Source organism: Microcaecilia unicolor, unplaced genomic scaffold (genome assembly GCF_901765095.1).
Source record: "Microcaecilia unicolor unplaced genomic scaffold, aMicUni1.1, whole genome shotgun sequence".
Lineage (NCBI taxonomy): Eukaryota > Metazoa > Chordata > Amphibia > Gymnophiona > Siphonopidae > Microcaecilia > Microcaecilia unicolor.
The window spans coordinates 542,473-563,461 of NW_021963690.1; the positions used below are offsets into that span (position 1 = coordinate 542,473).

General features: G+C 43.9%; 1 protein-coding gene across 1 annotated transcript in view; it reads left to right on the plus strand.

The window, feature by feature from the left end:
• LOC115459576 (alpha-1,3-mannosyl-glycoprotein 4-beta-N-acetylglucosaminyltransferase B-like) overlaps positions 1–20,989 on the plus strand; it is a 317,839-nt gene that overhangs the window by 233,182 nt on the left and 63,668 nt on the right. Inside the window, exons 9-10 of the mRNA XM_030189387.1 lie at positions 5,047–5,177; positions 12,895–13,002. Of these exons, the coding sequence (XP_030045247.1) occupies positions 5,047–5,177; positions 12,895–13,002 (239 nt within the window). The remainder of the gene's footprint in view (positions 1–5,046; positions 5,178–12,894; positions 13,003–20,989) is intronic.

Genomic DNA, 20,989 nt, shown 5'->3' on the forward strand with positions numbered 1-20,989 from the left:
TCGTAGCTTTTCTTTGCACCGCTTCAATTCTTTTTACATCCTTAGCAAGATACGGCCTCCAAAACTGAACACAATACTCCAGGTGGGGCCTCACCAACGACTTGTACAGGGGCATCAACACCTCTTTTCTTCTGCTGGTCACACCTCTCTCTATACAGCCTAGTAACCTAGCTACGGCCACTGCTGTGTCACACTGTTTCATCGCCTTCAGATCCTCAGATACTATCACCCCAAGATCCCTCTCCCCATCCGTACGTGCTGAAGGAATGGATCCTCAGGAGCTTAGTCAAGATCGGGAGGCGGGGCTGGTGGTTGGGAGGCGGGGATAGTGCTGGGCAGACGTGTACGGTCTGTGCCAGAGCCGGTGGTGGGAAGCGGGACTGGTGGTTGGGAGGCGGGGATAGTGCTGGACAGACGTGTACGGTCTGTGCCAGACCCGGTGGTTGGGAGGTGAGGATAGTGCTGGGCAGACTTTATAAGGTCTGTGCCAGAGCCGGTGGTTGGGAGGAGGGGCTGGTGGTTGGGAGGTGGGGATAGTGCTGGGCAGACTTATACGGTCTGTGCCCTGAAGAGCACAGGTACAAATCAAAGTAGGGTATACACAAAAAGCAGCAAATATGAGTTATCTTGTTGGGCAGACTGGATGGACGGTGCAGGTCTTTTTCTGCCGTCATCTACTATGTTACTGTGTTACTTTGCATTTCTTCGCATTGAGTTTTAATTGCCAAACCTTAGACCATTCTTCTAGCTTTTTCAGATCCTTTTTCATGTTTTCTACTCCGTTTATTAAAGTTTGCTATACTGTCCTATCTGAACAAACAGGTCAGGCGGTTTACAAAACTAAAAACAATGCAAAAATAATAAATTTTAAAACAGACAGAGAAAAAAAGGAGAAAAAATAAGAATTTCATTGAGACAGGACAGATAACATGCAAAATAGGGACATAAAATTTTTTTAAATAATATTCATAACGGAAAAACCCTAGTCAAGAAATAGTCTCACTGGGAATTGATACCAAAGGCGTTGGAGAAAAAGTGTGTTTTATGGAGAGTCTTGACTTTTTTTAAAGGAGGGTTCAGAGTGTATGATAGTAGGGAGATCATTCCAAAGTTTAGGGCCAAGAAAATAAAACCCAAGTAACACAACTAATGACCCACTCAGTTAAAAAATGAGTATAGGTGAAAACCTAGTGGTTAGGGTGGTGCACTCAGTCCTGAGGAACTGAGTTCGATTCCCGGCACAGGCAGCTCTTTGTGACTCTGGGCAAGTCACTTAACCCTCCATTGCCTGCCGCATTGAGCCCACCATGAGTGGGAAAGCGCGGGGTACAAATGTAACAAAACAGTACGTCTTTTTGTAAAGAAGGAAAAGCCTCAAGGTATACACAGGTATAAATACCCCTGATCACTGGATTCTCAATATCCTCCACTATTTCAGTCATTGCACACTTGTATCACCACTAGTGTTATAAAATGTCCATACGGTGATCAAACAGTCCAAAAGATTTGTACGGTTCATATAAACTATAAACCATAGCAGGTCATTTTGCTAACAGAGCATATTTGTATATTGTATGTCCAAAATATTATCACAAGATCAAAGGAATCATTTCACTTCTCTGGGGTCCTAACATAGACTGTGTTTCATATAAAGCTTCTTCAGGAAACCCGAATGTTCCAAAATAGATAAGGTGTTGATCTTTTACTGCAACACATTCAATGGTCTTTGGAACCATTATACTCTTAAAAACTAAGCAATCAGTGATTAGGGGTGTTTATACCCATGCTGATTTTTCCATTTGATTCTGAGCACAGCATATACATATTTATATTATTGTTTGTCCTGTTTGTCCTAATTAGATTGTAAGCTCTGTCGAGCAGGGACTGTCTCTTCATGTTCAAGTGTACAGTGCTGCGTACGTCTAGTAGGGCTTTAGAAATGATAAATAGTAATAGTAGTAAAATATTGGTTTGCATTTTTTGAGTTACTGTGGATTATTTGGTTGATGTGATTATTAGGAACTTTTCCCTTGGTATTTTTTCGATTATATTATTTCCCTGAGTACTTGTTTGGGCTTCCTTTTTCCTGGGCAAGAGAGGGTTCTAAGAGAACAGCATGTACATCTGGCTGTGCTGCTACTGATGACATGCTGGAAATGTTGCTCTACTGTTTCATTGGAGGAAATCGCAATTCTGGACTAAGGGTGGTATCCAGATCCCAGAACACTGGAGAGCCTCTTCTCTGCCCCCAGGGCTCAATAAGAGCTTGCTGTAGAGGACACCAACACCATGGACCGGTTAACAAAAGTGTCTTTTGGTCTGATAGTAAGAGTAACAAGGTGTAAAAGAGGTACTCTGCACCTTGGCTTTGTTTCTGGCCTCTCTATTAAGGCAATTAAAATGCAGGAGAAAATACAGTAGGAGCACTGCACAACTACACCTCTGTGCTTCCACTTTGAATCTCTTTATTTATTAATAACTAGTAAAAAAGGCCCGTTTCTGACACAAATGAAACGGGCGCTAGCAAGGTTTTCCTCGGAGTGTGTATGTTTGGGAGAGTGTATGTGAGAGTGACTGTTTGAGAGTCTGAGTGAAAGTGTGTGTGTGTGAGAGAGAGAGAGTGAGTCTGGGTGTGAGTGTGTTTGTGAGAGAGTGTGTGTGTGAGAATGAGAGTGTGTACAAGTGTGTATGTGAGACACGGTGTGAGAGAGAGAGTGTGTGTGTGGGCGAGAGAGAGAGTGTGTGTGAGACACAGATTCTCTGTGAGAGTGAGTGTATGAGACCAAGCGAGTGTGTGAGTGACTGTGTGGCACATAGAGAATGAATGTGATACAGTGTGAGACAGAGTGTGTGAGAGTGAGAGTCAGAAAGACATTGTATATGAGAGAGAGAGTGTGAGCCCTGCCCTCCCAATCCATGCCCATCTGTCCCCTGCCCCCTCCATTCATCCTTTTCCAGCAATTCCCCTCTCTCCCTGAGCCCTGCCCTCCCAATCCATGCCCATCCATGCTCCTCTGTCACCTGGCCCCTCCATCCATCCCTATCCAGCAATTCCCCTCTCTCCCTGAGCCCTGCCCTGCAATCCATATCCATCCATGCCCATCTGTCCCCTCCATTCATCCCTATCCAGCAATTCCCCTCTCCCTGAGCCCTGCCCTCCCAATCCATGCTCCTCTGTCCCCTGCCCCCTCCATTCATCCCTATCCAGCAATTCCCCTCTCTCCCTGAGCCCTGCCCTGCAATCCATATCCATCCATGCCCATCTGTCCCTTCCATTCATCCCTATCCAGCAATTCCCCTCTCTCCCTGAGCCCTGCCCTCCCAATCCATGCCCATCCATGCTCCTCTGTCCCCTGCCCCCTCCATTCATCCCTTTCCAGCAATTCCCCTCTCTCCCTGAGCCCTGCCCTCCCAATCCATGCCCATCCATGCTCCTCTGTCCCCTGCCGCCTCCATTCATCCTTTTCCAGCAAGTCCCCTCTCTCCCTTCCATGACCCCCCCCTCGCATCCATGCTCCTCTCTCTCCCATGTCCCAGCCTGGCCCGCCCTCTTCTCCCCCCCCCTTCGCATCCATGCCCCCCCTTCGCATCCATGCTGTCGTTTCTCCCCTGCTCTTCCGCTCCCATTGTTCAACTTTACTGCCCACCCTCTTCTCTCCCCCCAACATCCCTTTTTTTTTTTTTTTCTTCTTTTTAAATTTACCTCCGTGGCAGTTCCGGCAGCGCAGCGTCAGGGAAGGAGGCGGCACTCCCGACGTCTAGCCTTCCCTTCGCTGTGTTCCGCCTTCTTCTGACGTCATCCTTGACGTCAGAAGAAGGCGGAACACAGCGAAGGGAAGGCTAGAGACGTCGGGAGCGCCGCCTCCTTCCCTGATGCTGCGCTGCCAGAATTGTTTGGTTTTTTTTCCGCCCTCGACGTCATGACGTTTGATGCGAGGGCGGGGCAGAGACGGCTGGCTGGCTTCACACCACGAATCCACGAACCCTACAGGGAGTGTTTGAGTGGCTTCAGAACGTTGTCTTCAGAACGTTCACGGTGCGTTTTATTATATTAGATTTATTTTTAAATAAGATTGTCACGATTGTGCCCATGTTTAATGCTCTCATGCATCTCGCCACCTGGTGGCTGCGAGGGACTGTCTGTTTGCTGTTTCCCATGTTCCAGAAGCCATGTCAGTCCGGTCCGGATCTTCCAGCCTTCCAGACTGTCTTGGGATTTTTGGAACTTAGCAGCACCCTTACCTGGTGAACTCCCTTGTATGTTGCCTTTATTAAGCACCTGGAAACTTTCAGGCTTTGCCTTGGCAACAGAGGTCTTCAGTTGTGTTCTTGTCCTTGTTGGTCTGTTGCGGTTCCTGCCCTGAAAGCTTGCTTTGCCTGTCTTTGACTCTGCTGTTTTCCTGGATTATTCTACTGATTGCCGCCTGCCTTTGACTCTGCTGTTTTTCTGGATTATTCTACTGATTGCCGCCTGCCTTTGACCCTGCTGATTTCCTGGTTTATTCTACTGTCTGCAGCCTGTCCAGACTCTGCTGTGTTCCTGGATTATTCTATTGATTGTCGCCAGCCTATAGACTCTGTTGGCTTCCTGGTTTCCCTTTTGCTTTGCTGCCTGCCGGTAAGACCCTGCTCGTTTCATGGACTATTCTCCTGCTGCTGCTTAGTGCTTCTGTTCCTGTCCAGCTGCTCCAGTCCGGCCTCTGCCCGTCTGTCTGTGGTCTGCCTTGCCTCCTGTTTGGGTGAATTGCCTGCCGCTGCCGCTCCTCGGCAGTGACCCAAGGGCTCATGTTTTCCTCACCAGCATGACAAAGATTAAGGAGACCAACATGACAATGCTGGCAAAGTTAGAGTTCAGGTAATCTAGAAAGCTCTCTAGATTAAAGAAAAATTGAACAGCTTTCCAGAAATATCTGATATTGGTATTATGTACTTAGTATCCTCCTCCTTCCCCTCCACCCCCCACCAAACAAATGTGTGGCTTCTTACCCTACTGTCCTCTGAAAAAGCTCATTGCTTTACATTTCTTCCTTCTCTTTCTTTTTTCAGGAAAGTTGTTCAAAGCCAAAGATGTGCCATTGATAGCAGAATTTTTTTTGATGTTCTATAAAGATAAGCCTATAGACTGGCTCCTTGACCATTTACTATGGGTCAAAGTATGTAATCCAGAGAAAGATGCTGTAAGTACATATTCTTCATGTCTAAATTTTTCATTATCAGAAAATAGAGGATTATAAACATCTATGGGGAGTCAGAAAGGGTGAACATTTACTGATTTGATGCAATACTTAAATTCTTTTTATTTATTGGCTCCCCCTTGTATACTATGGTGCTCATTTTCAAAGCATATAGACTTACAAAGTTATATAGAGGCATATTTTCAAAGACTTACAAAGTTCCCTAGGTTACTATGAAACTTTGTAAGTCTTCTTTGAAAATGAGCCCTATAATAACCTATGTAACTTCGTAAGTCATGTGCTTTGAAAATGAGCCTCTATATATGCTTAATTATTGCTTCCTTTTTTACAGAAATATTCAAAGTGAGTTGGAGCAAAATTATTGCAATTCAGTATAACAAAATGCAGAAAACTCAGAACAGAGAACTGGTACAAAAATCAACAGGAGGGGGAGCAATTTTAGATGGAGCCCTTAGTAGAATACAGGACTTAGTATGAGAGGTAATGGTGTTGAGTCCACTAGGATCAGTGATCATATTTATTTATTTGGATTTATTTACCGCCTTTTTGAAGGAATTCACTCAAGGCGGTGTACAGCAAGAATAAATCAAACATAAGTAACAGACAATTACAGCAGTAAAAATATTGAAAGAACAGTACAAAGTATGGCATAGTGTGCTACATTATAATTCCAACACAATAAAACATTTTAATAGACAGCATAGGGTATAAGCAAAGATGGAAAATATAGATAAGATAGAGTAACAGGAGTAAGAAAATAAGGGACTAGTTAGAGAGTTGCAAGTGAGGTCAGAAAGTTGCTTGAACATTATCTTGGCTAGGGTAGGAGTGGATAAACTTATCCTCCTATAATATGTTCAGCCGGTGTCATTTACTTCTTCTGTTAAAGGCCTGGTTGAAGAGCCAGCTTTCACCTGCTTCCTGAAGTAGAGATAGTGTTGTGTTAAGTGAAACCTTTCAGGGAGTGCATTCCAGAGTGTGGGGGCTACTCCGGAGAAGGCTCACTTGTGGGTATCACATCATGTGATGTCCTTTGGAGAGGGTGTGGTTAGGGAAACTCCTTGGGAGGATCTTAGTGACCTTGAAGGTGTGTAGAGGGAGATCCTGTAAATGCTGCTGATAGGTCCAGAGAGATAATCAAAGCAATATGACCTTGTTCAAGTGTAGAATGTAATTCACTTAGGAGAGCTGCTAGTATTTTCTCTGTGCTATAGCCTCACCTGAAGCCTGAGTGTCTAGGATGTAATGCGTTAATAGATTCTGAGAACGATTGTAATTGTGAAAACACAATAGTTTCCAATATCTTAGCCAGAAATGGGAGGTTGGAAACTGGACGGTAATTACTTGGAGAGAGGGGCTCGAGTGAGGGCTTCTTCAAGTATGGTTTATCCAGAGCTTCTTTAAAAGCTTTCGGAACAATTCCTTTTGTACATGTGTACATGGGAGTATTTATTTGAAATTCACTGTAGTGCCCCCTAGGATACCCAATTGCTCTCCTGGGATGTCTTTGTGGCCAGTCTACTAAGAATGCTGGCTCCTCCTACATCCCAATGGCTTGATTTTCTTCGTGTTTCACTGGGACAGGATTTTTTTGAAAATGGACCAAAAAGGTAAATGCATAGAACACAAAATCATCTAGCAAATACCATTTTTGGGGAAAAAAAAGATAAGGCATTTCTATTTTGAAAATGACTATATTCTCCACTTTTTAGCAAAACGTCCAACGGTAGACTTAGACATCATATCAAAAATGCCCCTCCACGAGGAAGTGACGTCAGCGTTGCAAATGGTGGCTTGAAACGATAGCTCCCGAACCAGCAACCGCAAAGCTTTAATTATAGGCGCGATCTGCACCACGCTGTAAGGCGAACCCCGAAGGAAAAGCGGTGTGAAAGCGGAGCGCAGGGGACGATGACATCTGGAAGCGCCAAAACAGCTGATTTGCAGGCATTTGCGTTTAAACGCAAAGACGCCAAGACGATGCAGCAGCAGGAAGAAAATGGCGCGAGTCAGAAGACCGACCACGAAGTCTCGGCTCTCCTAGAGGGCGGAGTGGCAGACGCACCACAACAAGAAGTCTGGGCAAAGCTCTGTAACTGGTTCCAGGAGATCCGCACAGATTTAAAAGACCTAAAAGAGGTACGCCAAGATATAGCTGCCTTAGGTGCGGAGCTTCGGGGAGAAATGGCCGAACTAGGCAGCCGCGTGGTGGAGTTGGAGGCGGGCCTAGAAGAAAATGCGGAGACGCTGCAGACACTAGAGCAACGTGTGCAAGGCCAGAAGGCAGAGACTCAATACCTACTAGACAAAGTAGAAGATCTAGAGAATAGAAGCCGACGAGCTAACATTCGGGTACGGGGCGTACCCGAACTACCGGATTATGTGAATTGCGAAGTGGTGGTACAATGCATAGCGGCCCAATTGCTCTCGGAGCCGGATAGCCCACTAGACTCGGAATCCATACAGATTGAGAGAGCACATAGAGCGCTGGGCGGTCGCAAAAATAATGCGCCAAAAGACATAGTGGCCTGCTTTAAAGACTATAAAACAAAAGAAGCGGTGATGCGGAAAGCTAGGGCGGCTGAACCGATTGAGTGGGATAGCTATCCCATAGCAATTTATCATGATTTGTCATCCACCACCCTGAAGCGGCGCAGCGAACTCAAACCCCTAACAAACCAACTGAGAGAAGCAGGGATTAAATATAAATGGCAGCATCCGTTCGCCTTGATGTTTTACAAAGAAGGCAAACAATGCAGAGTGGGGTCGATTGAGGAAGCACAAGACTATTTGGCGGCTCATGGATTAGATGAGGCTACTACAGCTCCGCAGAAAGCAGGCCAACCACGGAAAGAAAGGCCGAAATGGCAGCGAGTGTCCCAAGGAAGGGGGAGACTGAGACGCCAACTATCAGATAAGCGGATGACCCCATCGGCGAGCATGGGATGACCATTTGACTATAGCCCTATGGGATGATTGATGTTAACAAAAGACTGGAGTTGTTTCACACTGAAGTTAACTAGCCCTGTGGTGCAGAGTGATGGTATGCTGAAGGTTCCTGAGTTATTGACGTGATTTCCTCTTTAATGGACATGCCAATATTGGGTAAATTTGCATGTCAAACACAGATGTGGGGGGCGGGAGGGGGGGTTGGGAGGGGAAAGGAGGGGAGGGAGAGCACTAGGTGGTGGATATATAGGTGGGGAAAAAAATAGAATGCCATGTCGGTATGCACGTATGTGACGATGAATGTGCGAGGCCTAAACACCCCCCAGAAAAGAAGGCAGGTGTTCAGAGAGATGCTGCGTCTGAAAGCAGACGTGGTGTTTCTTCAAGAAACCCACTTAAAGCGAAGCCATGAACACTTGATGAAGCATAAAAGCTTTCCAATAATACAGTATGCGTCGAGTCTAGATGGCAAAAAGACGCGGGGGGTGATGGTGGCTATGTCTGGTGCTCACCCATGGTATATACATAAAACAATAAGGGACAAATTAGGCAGATATGTATTGGTGGTGGCATCCCTATACAGTATATTTTATACCTTGGTATGTGTATATGCTCCAAATGAGGGACAGGGAGAATTTTTGGAGGAACTAGAGGAACTCATGCAAAAACACATACAGGGACAGCTTATGGTGGGAGGTGACCTGAATCTCACGATGGACCCAGCAATAGATAATTCGGGGGGAAAGGTGACCTATGCCAAAAAGGATAGAGTGGCCCTTAAGGGGGTGGATGATGAGATGGGGGCTAAAGGACCTATGGAGAGAGAGGCATGGGCCAGTAAAAGACTTTACATATTATTCACCAAAATATAATTCATATTCTAGGATAGACTACTGGCTAGGTGAGGAAGCAATAAGGGATAGAGTGCGTGATGTGGAAATTGAACCAAGAACTTGGTCAGATCACTCCCCGGTGGTTCTAACCATGAGGATAGTAAACGCGCCTAAAAGACAGTGGCAATGGAGGATGAATGAAGCTCTCCTGTTAGACCCGCAAAATATAACTACCATAGAAAACTATATAACAGAATACCTTAAATTTAATGACACGGGGGAAGTACAGCCTATCAGCATATGGGAGGGGCTTAAAGCAGTACTTAGGGGACAGCTGATATCACTTCAGGCCCACTGTAATAAAATCAGGGCGGAGCGGGAAACCACTCTCAGGAGAGCAGTAGCAGATCTGGAAAAAGCCCATAAAACTGACCCGGCAGATAAGAAAAAGGCGGCAGAGCTGCACGAGCTTAGGGCGCAATTAAATGAACTACAGTTGTCAGAAATAGCAGCGCAAATGCAGCAAACACAGCAAGAATACTTTGAGTTTGGGAATAGGGCTAGCAGATTACTCGCTTTTAAGCTTAAAAAGAGTGCGCAACGGAATGTCATTACTGGCATAAAGGATGCTCTGGGAGAACACCACACTCAAACAGAAAAAATACAGGAAATATTTTGGGAATTTTACACCAGGTTGTATCAGTCAGAACAGACAGCATCTGAGAATGAGATAGCTCAGTATTTGAAGGAAGTTGACCTACCTAAAATGGCCTATGAGGAACTGGAAACACTGTCAGGTCCTATGACACTAGAAGATGTAGAAAGGGCAATCGCAGATCTACCCAATAACAAGGCCCCTGGTCCAGATGGGTTCCCTGTCAGGTTCTATAAAATGTATGCCAAATGGTTGGCCCCTGTGTTGCTGAGGGTGGTGACCTCCCTAGAAACGGCCAGAGAACTACCATACTCTTGGAGAATGGCAGAGATAGTACTGATCTTAAAACCTGGTAAGGACCCGCTTCATTGCGGATCGTACCGACCGATTTCGCTCCTAAATACTGATTATAAGATATTCACTAAAGTGCTGGCTAAGAGATTACAGGGGGTAATGCCACGCTTGGTGCATGAGGACCAAGCGGGCTTTATCGAGGGACGGCAAACATTTGACAATATTAGATGTCTGCTCCATATTATTCAACAAGCGAGGGATGATGAAGCTCCGGTGATTGTGTTCTCGGTGGATGCAGAGAAAGCGTTTGACCGAGTGGAGTGGCCATTTCTGTTTGCGGTCCTAAAACAGATAGGACTAGACGGAAGATTTCTGACTTGGCTTCGCCTGCTATATGCTAACCCACTGGCAATGATTAAGATAAATGGTACACGTACCAAGCCGCTGTCTTTGAGCAGAGGTACACGACAGGGGTGTGCGGTCTCGCCACTGTTGTTTGCACTATCAATTGAGCCACTAGCCAGGATGGTTAGACGCCATCAAGAAGTACGGGGAGTGGTCAGAGGTAGACGTGAGCACAAGATCATGCTGTTTGCAGACGATATCTTACTAACCCTTACACACCCAAGACAATCACTGGAGCGGGCGATGGAGCTCATGGATCACTATGGGCGCATGTCAGGCTTTAAAATTAATGCAAACAAGTCAGAAATCTTAAACCTCACGACGCCTCCAAGCGAGGTAGAACAAATACAGAGGGCTCACCCATTCGTTTGGGCAGAGAAATCCATCAGATATTTGGGAATCCAAATTACTAATCAGGTAGAGACAATGTTTCAAGCAAACTATCCCAGAAAGATAAAGGAGTTTTTTGAAGAGTTAGACAGATGGGAAGGTCTAAACATATCATGGATGGGCAGAGTCCATGCAATAAAAATGATGATACTCCCCAAACTACTATACCTGTTCTTGGCCCTTCCAATACCAATTCCCCGCTCGTTTTTCCAACAATTAAATAGGAAAATGTTTGCGTACATTTGGCGGAAGAGGCCGCCCAGGGTGCGCAGGTCGGTGATGTTCCAACTCCCGGCCATGGGAGGCATGGGTGTACCAAATTTCTATCTATATTATCAGGCTGCACAGTTGAGGATTCTAGCGGAATGGTACCCTGAAAATAATAAGAAATGGTTACACTGGGAGAGAGCATGGCTAGGAACCCGATACTTAGGAGCTATACTATGGGCCCCGGGGAAGGACCTCTGGGCAGCTATTAGACGGGCTCCGGTGGGGATAGGTCATCTCTTACACACCTGGTACCACATCCGAGCGCAGACATTCCCAGACAGGAAATATTTCCTACAAATGGCTATCTGTGGAGCTCCAGGATTCCCACTGGGAAAATCAGAGAGTGTGTATCAAAGGTGGGCTAAGCAGGGACTCCATAAAATAGATCAGATATGGGATAAGGGGACAATACGGGAATTCCAGGATCTACAGGTGGAGTATGGATTGGAGGAGAGGGATCTGGTATACTATCATTGTTTGAGGAATTATATACACAGACGAGCAAGGGAAGAACTAGATTTGGCTGAAACAGTGCTCGAGAGAGCGATCAGGGGGGGAGGGGACAGGGGCGGTGTGACTAGGCTTTATAGGGCCCTGCTGCTGCTCTCAACTCCCCAGGAATATTATGTGAGGAGATGGGAGTCGGTGCTCCAAACTAGCTGTACGGATGAGAGCTGGAGGAGTGTGTATAGATATTTGTTAAAGCCATCTATAGCACAACCCCTAATTGAAAATGGTGGTACTACACGCCGGACAAACTCCAGAGAATTTACACACACATGTCTGCAGACTGTTGGAGAGGCTGTGGGATAAGAGGGACGTTTATGCATATTTGGTGGGAATGTCCAAAAGTCAAGGTGTATTGGGCACAGGTGCTGGAGATAGTTCATACAATGGTTAAGGTGACATACCCTAGTCAGGCAGGATATGGCTTATTACACCTTCGGCCCTCGAAAGTCAGGATACACTGGCATAAATTAGCAATCCAGTGTTTTGTAGCAGCTAAAATTATGCTAGCGAAGGCCTGGAAGCAGGTCGAAACACCAAGCATGCAGCTGGTGGCACGTAAATTAGATTATATATACCAGATGTCTAAGTTGACAGCAATTAGAAAAGGCCATGTTAATTTGTTTCAGAAGATATGGCTCCCATACGAACAGAAGAGAGAAATGCTTTTGTCACCACCATAGTGCGGGAGGGATGGGGGGGGGGGGGGGGGGAGGTTGCTTTATCTGTAACTGTTTTGAATTGTATGTGAAAGCTTATGTCTGAGACTTGGCAGATGTTGTTTTTTTGTTGAAATTGAAAAAGCAATAAAAATATATGGAAAAAAAAAAATGCCCCTCCACATAACTTTTTAAGTCTAAGGGGACGTTTTTCCTTCGCACCAGGGCCCTTTTTACCACAGCAGGTAAAAAGACCCCAGGCACACATGGCCATGCGGTAAGAGAACTCTTACCGCATGGCCATGTTACGGGGAGCCCTTACCACCACCCATTGAGATGGCGATAAGGGCTCCCGCACTAACCTGGCGGTAACTGGGCAGCGCATGGCGATTCCTGATGCTGTGCAAGCCATTTTGGGGTGTTTTCTTCTCCCCCCTTAAATGGCGCGCACTTGGGGCGGGACTACTGCCGGCAGCCATATTGTCTGTAAAAGGGCCCCTATGTGCTTTGAAAATACGCCTCTGTGTAACTTTGAAAATACGCCTCTATATGTCTAGCCCATTCCAGAGGGTATTCCTGTTCAAACTATGTTATATTTATTTACATTATTCAACATCCTCCCCATAACATCTTCCCCCTCTATATCATGGGAAAATACAATCAACAAGGGTACCCATTCTGCAAATTGGAATGTTTACTTTGTAAAATGTTTTTTACATCCATTGTTTTCTTTACAGAAACACTGTAGTAGACAAAAGGATAATTTGCGTATCCGTTATCGCCCATCTCTCTTTCAGCATGTGGGAACACATTCATCTCTAGAAGGAAAAATCCAGAATTTAAAAGTAAGATTCATCTTGGCATAAAAATTAATTTGTACAAATTATCTCATATATGAAATGTTAATTTTCTATAAAGATTTTTTTTTATAAATTGCAATATTTACTAGAATTCATTTTTCTGCACTAGGCTTTTCAGCAATTTTATTTTAAATACATTATTCCAAGACATAAGGTTACTTCAGTACTCTGAGACAGTGGTTTTCAACCCAGTCCTTAAGTTGTACCTAGCCAGTCAGGTTTTCAGGATATCCAAAATGAATATGCATGAGATACATTCACATACAGTGAAGGGTGTGTATGCAGACCTACCTCATGTATATTCATTGTGGATATTCTGAAAATCTGACTAGCAGTGGCATGCGATTAGGTCAGGGCATTCAAGATATTCATTGAACCTTCATCCTGCCCTACCAACATTCTATTTTTACCTCAGATTCCAGTTGGTCCCTTCCATTATCAGCAAAAGAGCAGACTGCACAATTGGTGCAAATGAGTAATCCCGCTTTGCAGGGCCTTCAGTGAATAGTCCATTGATCGTTATTAAATTTTGGGTTTTTGCCAGGTTCTTGGGGCCTGGATTGGCCGCTGTCGGAGACAGAGTGCTGGGCTTGATGGACCTTTGGTCTTTTCCCAGCGTGGCAGTGCTTATGTACTTATGTACTTATACTGAATCTCCAAAAGTTTTAGGGGGGCCCTGTCAGATGTGCTCAGGATTCAGGAGACTAGGATTGCCAACTATCCGGATTTTTTCAGGGTTCTAAAAATGTGTAATTATCTCTCTCAAAATCAGAAGGATGGCATAATATAACCATTCTACAAAATCACCAAAGGCTGATCAAACACGTCACACTTCACCAAACTGACACCCATCAAATTAAAGGAAGATTATCCAAACACGGACAACACCAACAAAACGGAAGGAAAGATCACAACAAACATATACCACCCAAGGAATGACACTAATAAAAATCCACACGTCACCAAACCTAGCAGCCCCATACCAAAATATCCAAGTGGGCTACATCAATGCTAGGTCCGTAGTTAACAAAACAACAACAATATCAGATTGGATTAGCTCAGAAAACCTTGATCTTATCTTCATCAACGAAACGTGGATCCACAATCAAAAGGACCCCATAATCCTTGAACTATGCCACCCAGGCTACAAAATCACCCACTGGACCAGAACGGAAAAGAGAGGAGGAGGCATAGCAATAATCTACCGAACCCAATTCACCATTGAAACCATCGCCGTATCCATAACACCCCAACTAGAAATTGCATCATTCAGAATCCAAAACAAATCCCTGATTGATCATCTGAACTGCGTCCTGTTCTACAGACCGCCCAGTAACTGGAACAAAAGCCAGCCTGTTTTCACGGACTTCATCTCGAACACTTGTGTAAACAACTCCAATACATTAATACTAGGTGACATAAACCTTCACTTAGAAGACCCCAACTTTACCAACGCAAGTGAATGCAAAGACTTCCTACAGTCCTGGGATCTCAAATGGCCTCACATGCAAGCCACCCACATCAAGGGACACACACTAGACCTCTTATCACACAAACGTATCACACAAACTGTCCACAGATCATAACCTATTAATAACAGACATTAAATGGACAGAAACACCTTGGACCGACTACTACAAACTGAATTTATCTCTAGACTGGCGGAAGAAGGGATTAAACCACACACCAGCACACACAATTTACACCACGAGATGGCAAATAGATCCACAAGCATTCTGGCAACTGTTATATGACAACGAATGGAATACCCGAATGGACTCCATAAACTACCTCAACCATTGGGAGGATAGATGCAGAAGCGTACTAAACAAAATCGCACCCTTAAAGACAAGAATATCAAGGAGACAAAACTCGATACCATGGTTCAATGACGAATTAAAAAAACCCAGGAAACTTGAACAAGCATTGAAAAAAACAAAAGATGAACATACACTCAATGCATGGAAACAAATACAGAGAAAATACAAATACACAATAAGACAAACCAAAAGGCCCTATTACAAAATTAAAATAGGACCGGATTACAAAGATCTGAAAAAACTATATCAACTCGTAAATAAATTATTAGACACCACCCCCATCACCACATCTGATACAGACATCCCACCCGCAGACAAACTTGCTAACTACTTTAATGAACAAATAATAAAATTACGCAGCAAACTTCCTCAGCACAACACCGACATCGAAAACTTCTTCAATGACCTGGACCCTAACCCCTGAAGGATGCCCAGCTGACCGTATCTGGTCAACATTTACTCTCCTCACCACTGAAACAGTTAAAAAAGTGACTCATAGGTTTGCCAACACCCACTATAAACTGGATACATGTCCCAGTCACCTACTTAAATCCGCTGCGACCGCTTCATAGAAGACCTAACATCCCACCTAAACTTCGTGCTACAACAAGGTCTCTTCCCCAAGGAATATGGCAACATCCTTCCTACTCACCCCAATACCAACAGACACCAAGAAAAGTACAAACGATCTAACCAATTACCGCCCAGTCATGTCTATCCCGCTAGTAGTCAAATTGATGGAGAGCTTGGTGACCAAGCAGCTTACGGAATACATGGAGAAGTTCTCAATATTACACAATTCACAGTCAGGATTCCTCCCCCACCACAGTACTGAAACTGTTCTAGTCACTCTCCTGGCCAAATTCAAGCAAGAAATAGCCACAGGCAAAAGTATACTTCTTCTCCAATTCGACATGTGGAGCGCATTCAACATGCTGAACCACAACATACTACTAAGACTCCTTGGCCACTTCGGGATTGTTGGAAATGTACTTAACTGGATAAAGGGCTTCCTAACCACCAGAACTTACCAAGTAAAATCAAACTCAAACATATCTCCACCTTGGAAAGCTACCTGCGGAGTACCTCAAGGATCACCACTATCACCAATACTCTTCAATGTAATGATGATCCCACTGGCAAAGTCTTTATCCAACCGAGGCCTCAACCCATTCATCTATGCAGATGATGTCACAATATACATTCCCTTCACGCATGACTTATCAGAAATAACTAATGCAATCAATGATGGCCTGAACATCATGGACTCCTGGGCAAATTCATTCCAACTGAAACTGAACACTGAAAAAACACACTGCCTCATCCTTTCATCTCAACATTTAACAAGTACAAACCCGCAACCATAAACACCTCAGAACACACCCTCCCTACCAAAGATAGCCTAAAAATACTCGGCGTCACAATTGACCGCTATCTTACCCTTGAAAGCCAAGTAAACTCTGTAATAAAGAAAATGTTCTACTCAATGTGGAAACTTAAACGAATAAAACCTTTCTTCCCGGGGGAAATTTTTCGAACCTTGTACAATCAATGGTCTTAAGCAACGCAGATTACTGCAATGGAATCTATGCGGGATGTAAAGAAAAACTCGCAAAAAAACCTCCAAACCGCCCAAAACACAGCTGCCAGGCTGATATTTGGTAAAACACGCTTCAAAAGTGCTAAACCCCTCTGAGAAAAGCTGCACTGGCTCCCAATTAAAGAATGGATCATCTTCAAAATCTGCACCTTGGTTCACAAAATCATCTACGGCGTAGTCCCAGGATACATGACAGACCTCATAGATCTACCAACCAGAAACAGAATCGGATAATCACGAGCATACCTAAACTTACATTACCCAAATTGCAAAGGACTCAAATACAAAACAACTTATTTATTTTATTTATTTGTAGCATTTGTATCCACATTTTCCCACCAATTTGCAGGCTCAATGTGGCTTACATTTGCCGTAATGGAGTTGCCATTTCGGGTTAACATGATTACAGATGGTATTGCGTTAATGTGCATATGTTCACGGTAACATACATGGAACATAATATATATGGAACAGATCATGGTATTATATATATATATATATATATATACCATGTGTGTATATACATGGTAAAGAAGAATACATTATGGTATTGCAAGAATGTTCCTGAGTAATAAATTGGGTTGTAATATACATTAGGTCATTGGCTATAGAAAAAACCCTATTCGACATAAGGTTTAAAGTGGTAGTGCTTGATCATTAAAAGCAAAAAGATTAAGCAGTCAGGCGATAAAAGTTCGGTTTTGTATAGATCGTATATAATGGTATTGTTTAGTATTTAAGATGGATGTTGATGGTATGCCTTCTTGAAAAGATCTGTTTTCAGTAGCCTTTGGAAGATGGTTAGGTTTTGCATTGTTTTTATGGCCTTCGGTAGAGCATTCCATAGCTGGTACGAGAAACTAGTCGCGTATGTGGATTTGTATTTTAGCCCTTTACAGTTAGGATAGTGGAGATTGAGGAATGTGCGTGATGATCTTTTTGCGTTCCTAATAGGCAAGTCTATAAGGTCTGACATGTAGGTCAGGGCTTCCCCGTAGACTATTTTGTGGACCAGGGTGCAGACTTTGAACGTAATTCGTTCTTTTAGTGGAAGCCAGTGTAGTTTTTCTCTTAGGGGTTTGGCGCTTTCGTATTTTGCTTTTCCAAATATAAGTCTGGCTGCTGTATTTTGAGCGGTTTGAAGCTTCTTGATGATTTGTTCTTTGCATCCGGCATAAATGGCATTGCAGTAGTCTAGATGACTTAACAACATTGATTGTACTAGGCTGCGGAATACTTCCCTTGGGAAGAAAGGTTTGATTCTTTTGAGTTTCCACATTGAGTAGAACATTTTCTTTGCTGTATTTTTACGCATCCAGCTTTTCCTACATAAGCGCACAACTATGGAATGGACTCCCAAAAACTGTGAAAATAATCCATGACCATCTAAACTTCAGGAAATCACTAAAAACCAACCTCTTCAAAAAGGCTTACCTCACCGATCCAACGTAAATCCCCACACCCAGCAACATAGCATAACCAATGATCTTACTGGACAATACACAGTCTTCACTCCCTCCGACCTTCATGGTACCTGATACACAACTACCTCATTCGACCACAACATAACCTTGTATTTATCAACCAACTGGTGAACGCCTTTACGGTATTATGTAAGCCACATTGAGCCTGCAAATAGGTGGGAAAATGTGGGGTACAAATGTAACAAATAAATATGTGGAAGTTTTTCAAAGTTTAGCTCAGTGGTTCTCAAACATTTTTGGTTCACAGTGTCCTTAGTGTCCAAGTAATTTTTTGCTGCACCCCACACAGGCCACACAGGTCACACAGCACCCCCCCATGGCCACATATGTTGTGCCCCCCTCCTCCCCGGCCACACCGGTCTTTTGCCACCCCCCCCCCCCCAGCAGCATGGAATCCTACCTTTTCTGGTTTTGGGACTGGTGCTGGCAGTTGTGTGTGATGGTAGAAATATGCTTTTACAAATAAACACAGGAAGGGGGAGCTTAGGCACTGGACCGACCACGAGCTGGTGTGAGAGGGCTATACCTCCTTCCCCTCCCCTGCTGGCTAAGGCAAGGAGGAAGTGACTGGCTGCGCAGCAGGTCTCTTCCTCCTCCTCCGCTGACTTAGACCCGACTGTTTTTATGTCAGCCGTTCACTTTCTCCTTTCTTGCCGCACAACAGTTGGCTTGCACAATTCAGAAAAAAATTTACAACCAGCTCTTGCGAGCTGGCTCCAGCACACACCCACTGTGGATCTCCACCCGTGGCTCACCAGGGTGCCATGGTGCACAATTTGGGAAACACTGCTCTAGTGATTAAAGTAAACTTGGGAAGATCAGAGGTACTGAAGGTATGTCTCAATAAGAGAGAAGAGCTTACTAGTATAGATGCCTTTCACTTTAATTGGATTGCTGAGGAAATCTCTTATTTGGAAGTGCAGATATCTACAGTCATTATTTAAAAAAGAACTATAAGCCATTAATGGATGGGATTCTGAAGGATTTGTGGGAGAAAGGATGCCTCTCCTCCCTGGGCCACATTACTAGCATAAAAAAATATGCTGCCAAGGATTTTACATATGTTTATGTCCCTCCTCTTAGCTGTTGATTGTGTTTAGAGAAGGATGTTCCTATACATATGGCGATGGAGGCCCCCAACATTGATGAGGTGGGTATTATATTTTCCTAAAGTGTAAGGGGGCTTATGTTTCTAAACTTCTCCTAGTATGATCAACTGGCTCAGATCAAAATGATGTGGTAAAGGAGAAGGGAAGGTGAGGAAAAGAACTGGGTAACAATGGAGCAGGTGTCCTTGTGGGAGACTCTTACAAGATCATATGTGGTTGAACCATAATAACCATAATAAAAGACTAGCACCCTCAAGGCAGAACCCCTTCACTAAATTGATGCTAGAGGTTTGGTGTAGAGCAAGGAAGCAACTGATGAAGGCTGAAGGAATATTAAGTTTGTACAGATAGGTTAAAAAATATCAAAAACAAAATCCCCTCCACGGCCCCCACCCCCCAGGGAAAAAATACAGGATATTACAGTAAAGCCTTTTATATATTAGGAAAAACCTAATGAGTTCTGTCCCAGTTGTTTTTAGATGATAAGAGATCTCGCATATAGAGCCCATTTTATCAAATTGCATCAAAAGGGGGCTTGCACTGGCGTCAGCATGTGTTTTTGATGCTCTCCGAGGCCCCCTTTTACCACAGCAGGTAAAAGTTAGGTCTTGCTTTTCTACAGGAAATGGTCATGCGGCAAGTAACTAACACACCACAAACCAGAGACTTAAAACGTGGATACAGAAAAAACAAAGGCAAAAGTTTGACCCCACATCCATTCACGATCTTAAGTCCACCTCTTATGTTTGTATTATTTTTAGAGGGTTCTCGGAGTATTTACTCACCCAAAACGAGACAGTAATCATATATATTAAAGTCTCTACAGGTGGTTGAGCTTCTCAATCATTGAACCACTCTGTGGTTTTTTTTATTTTTATCACAGTGCTTTTATCAAAACCACACTCAAGTGCTCTAATCACATACCAATAGAAAACTCTTACAAGAGTATTTAAAAATGATAATATAGATGTGAGTATCAAACTAATACCTCCCGTTCCACAAGTCCTCAATGAAGACTAAAACAATTTTTTAGAACCAATAGTAATCTTCACAACTTCTTAACATACAAAAAAAAAAAAAGTAAAGCACTTCCCATGCGGCCATTTCAGGGGGAGCCCCTACCGCCACTCACCTGCGTCAGGGGTCTGTATCAAACATAGACAAACAATACCAATTAAAAATAGTAAATAGATGAATCATATATATACTATATCTGAGAAGGGTAGACATGTATACATGTAGTAAAGTGACCAAAGAAGAAAGGTTTAAATATTGCTAATTTGGGTGCATTTGTCTTCCAAATAGTTTAAAAACCATTCATCAGCACTGTAACATACATAGTAACATAGTAAATGACGGCAGAAAAAGACCTGCATGGTCCATCCAGTCTGCCCTACAAGATAAACTCATATGTGCTACTTTTGTGTATACCTTACCTTGATTTGTACCTGTCCTTTTCAGGGCACAGACCGTATAAGTCTGCCCAGCACTATCCCCGCCTCCCAACCACCAGCCCCGCCTCCCACCACCGGCTCTGGCACAGACCATATAAGTCTGCCCAGCACTATCCTCACCTCCCACCACCGGCTGGCTCTGCCACCCAATCTCGGCTAAGCTCCTTAGGATCCATTCCTTCTGAACAGGATTCCTTTATGTTTATCCCACGCGTGTTTGAATTCTGTTACCGTTTTCATTTCCACCACCTCCCGCGGGAGGGCATTCCAAGCATCAGCACTGTAGATGTCTTATTTTACAGAGGTTAATGCCGTGTTTAAATATTATGAATTGAGTGCATTTTCCTTATAAACCATGTGAATGAATCATTCAGAAATGTGTAAAAGTGATGGGCATTGTGTAATTGATCAGAAAACTCACCAGCTGTATTATGACAACCAATTTTAGTGTAATGTGCGGTGATGGGACTTTCTTCTTTGAAGATAGAAAAATAAAGCATACTTA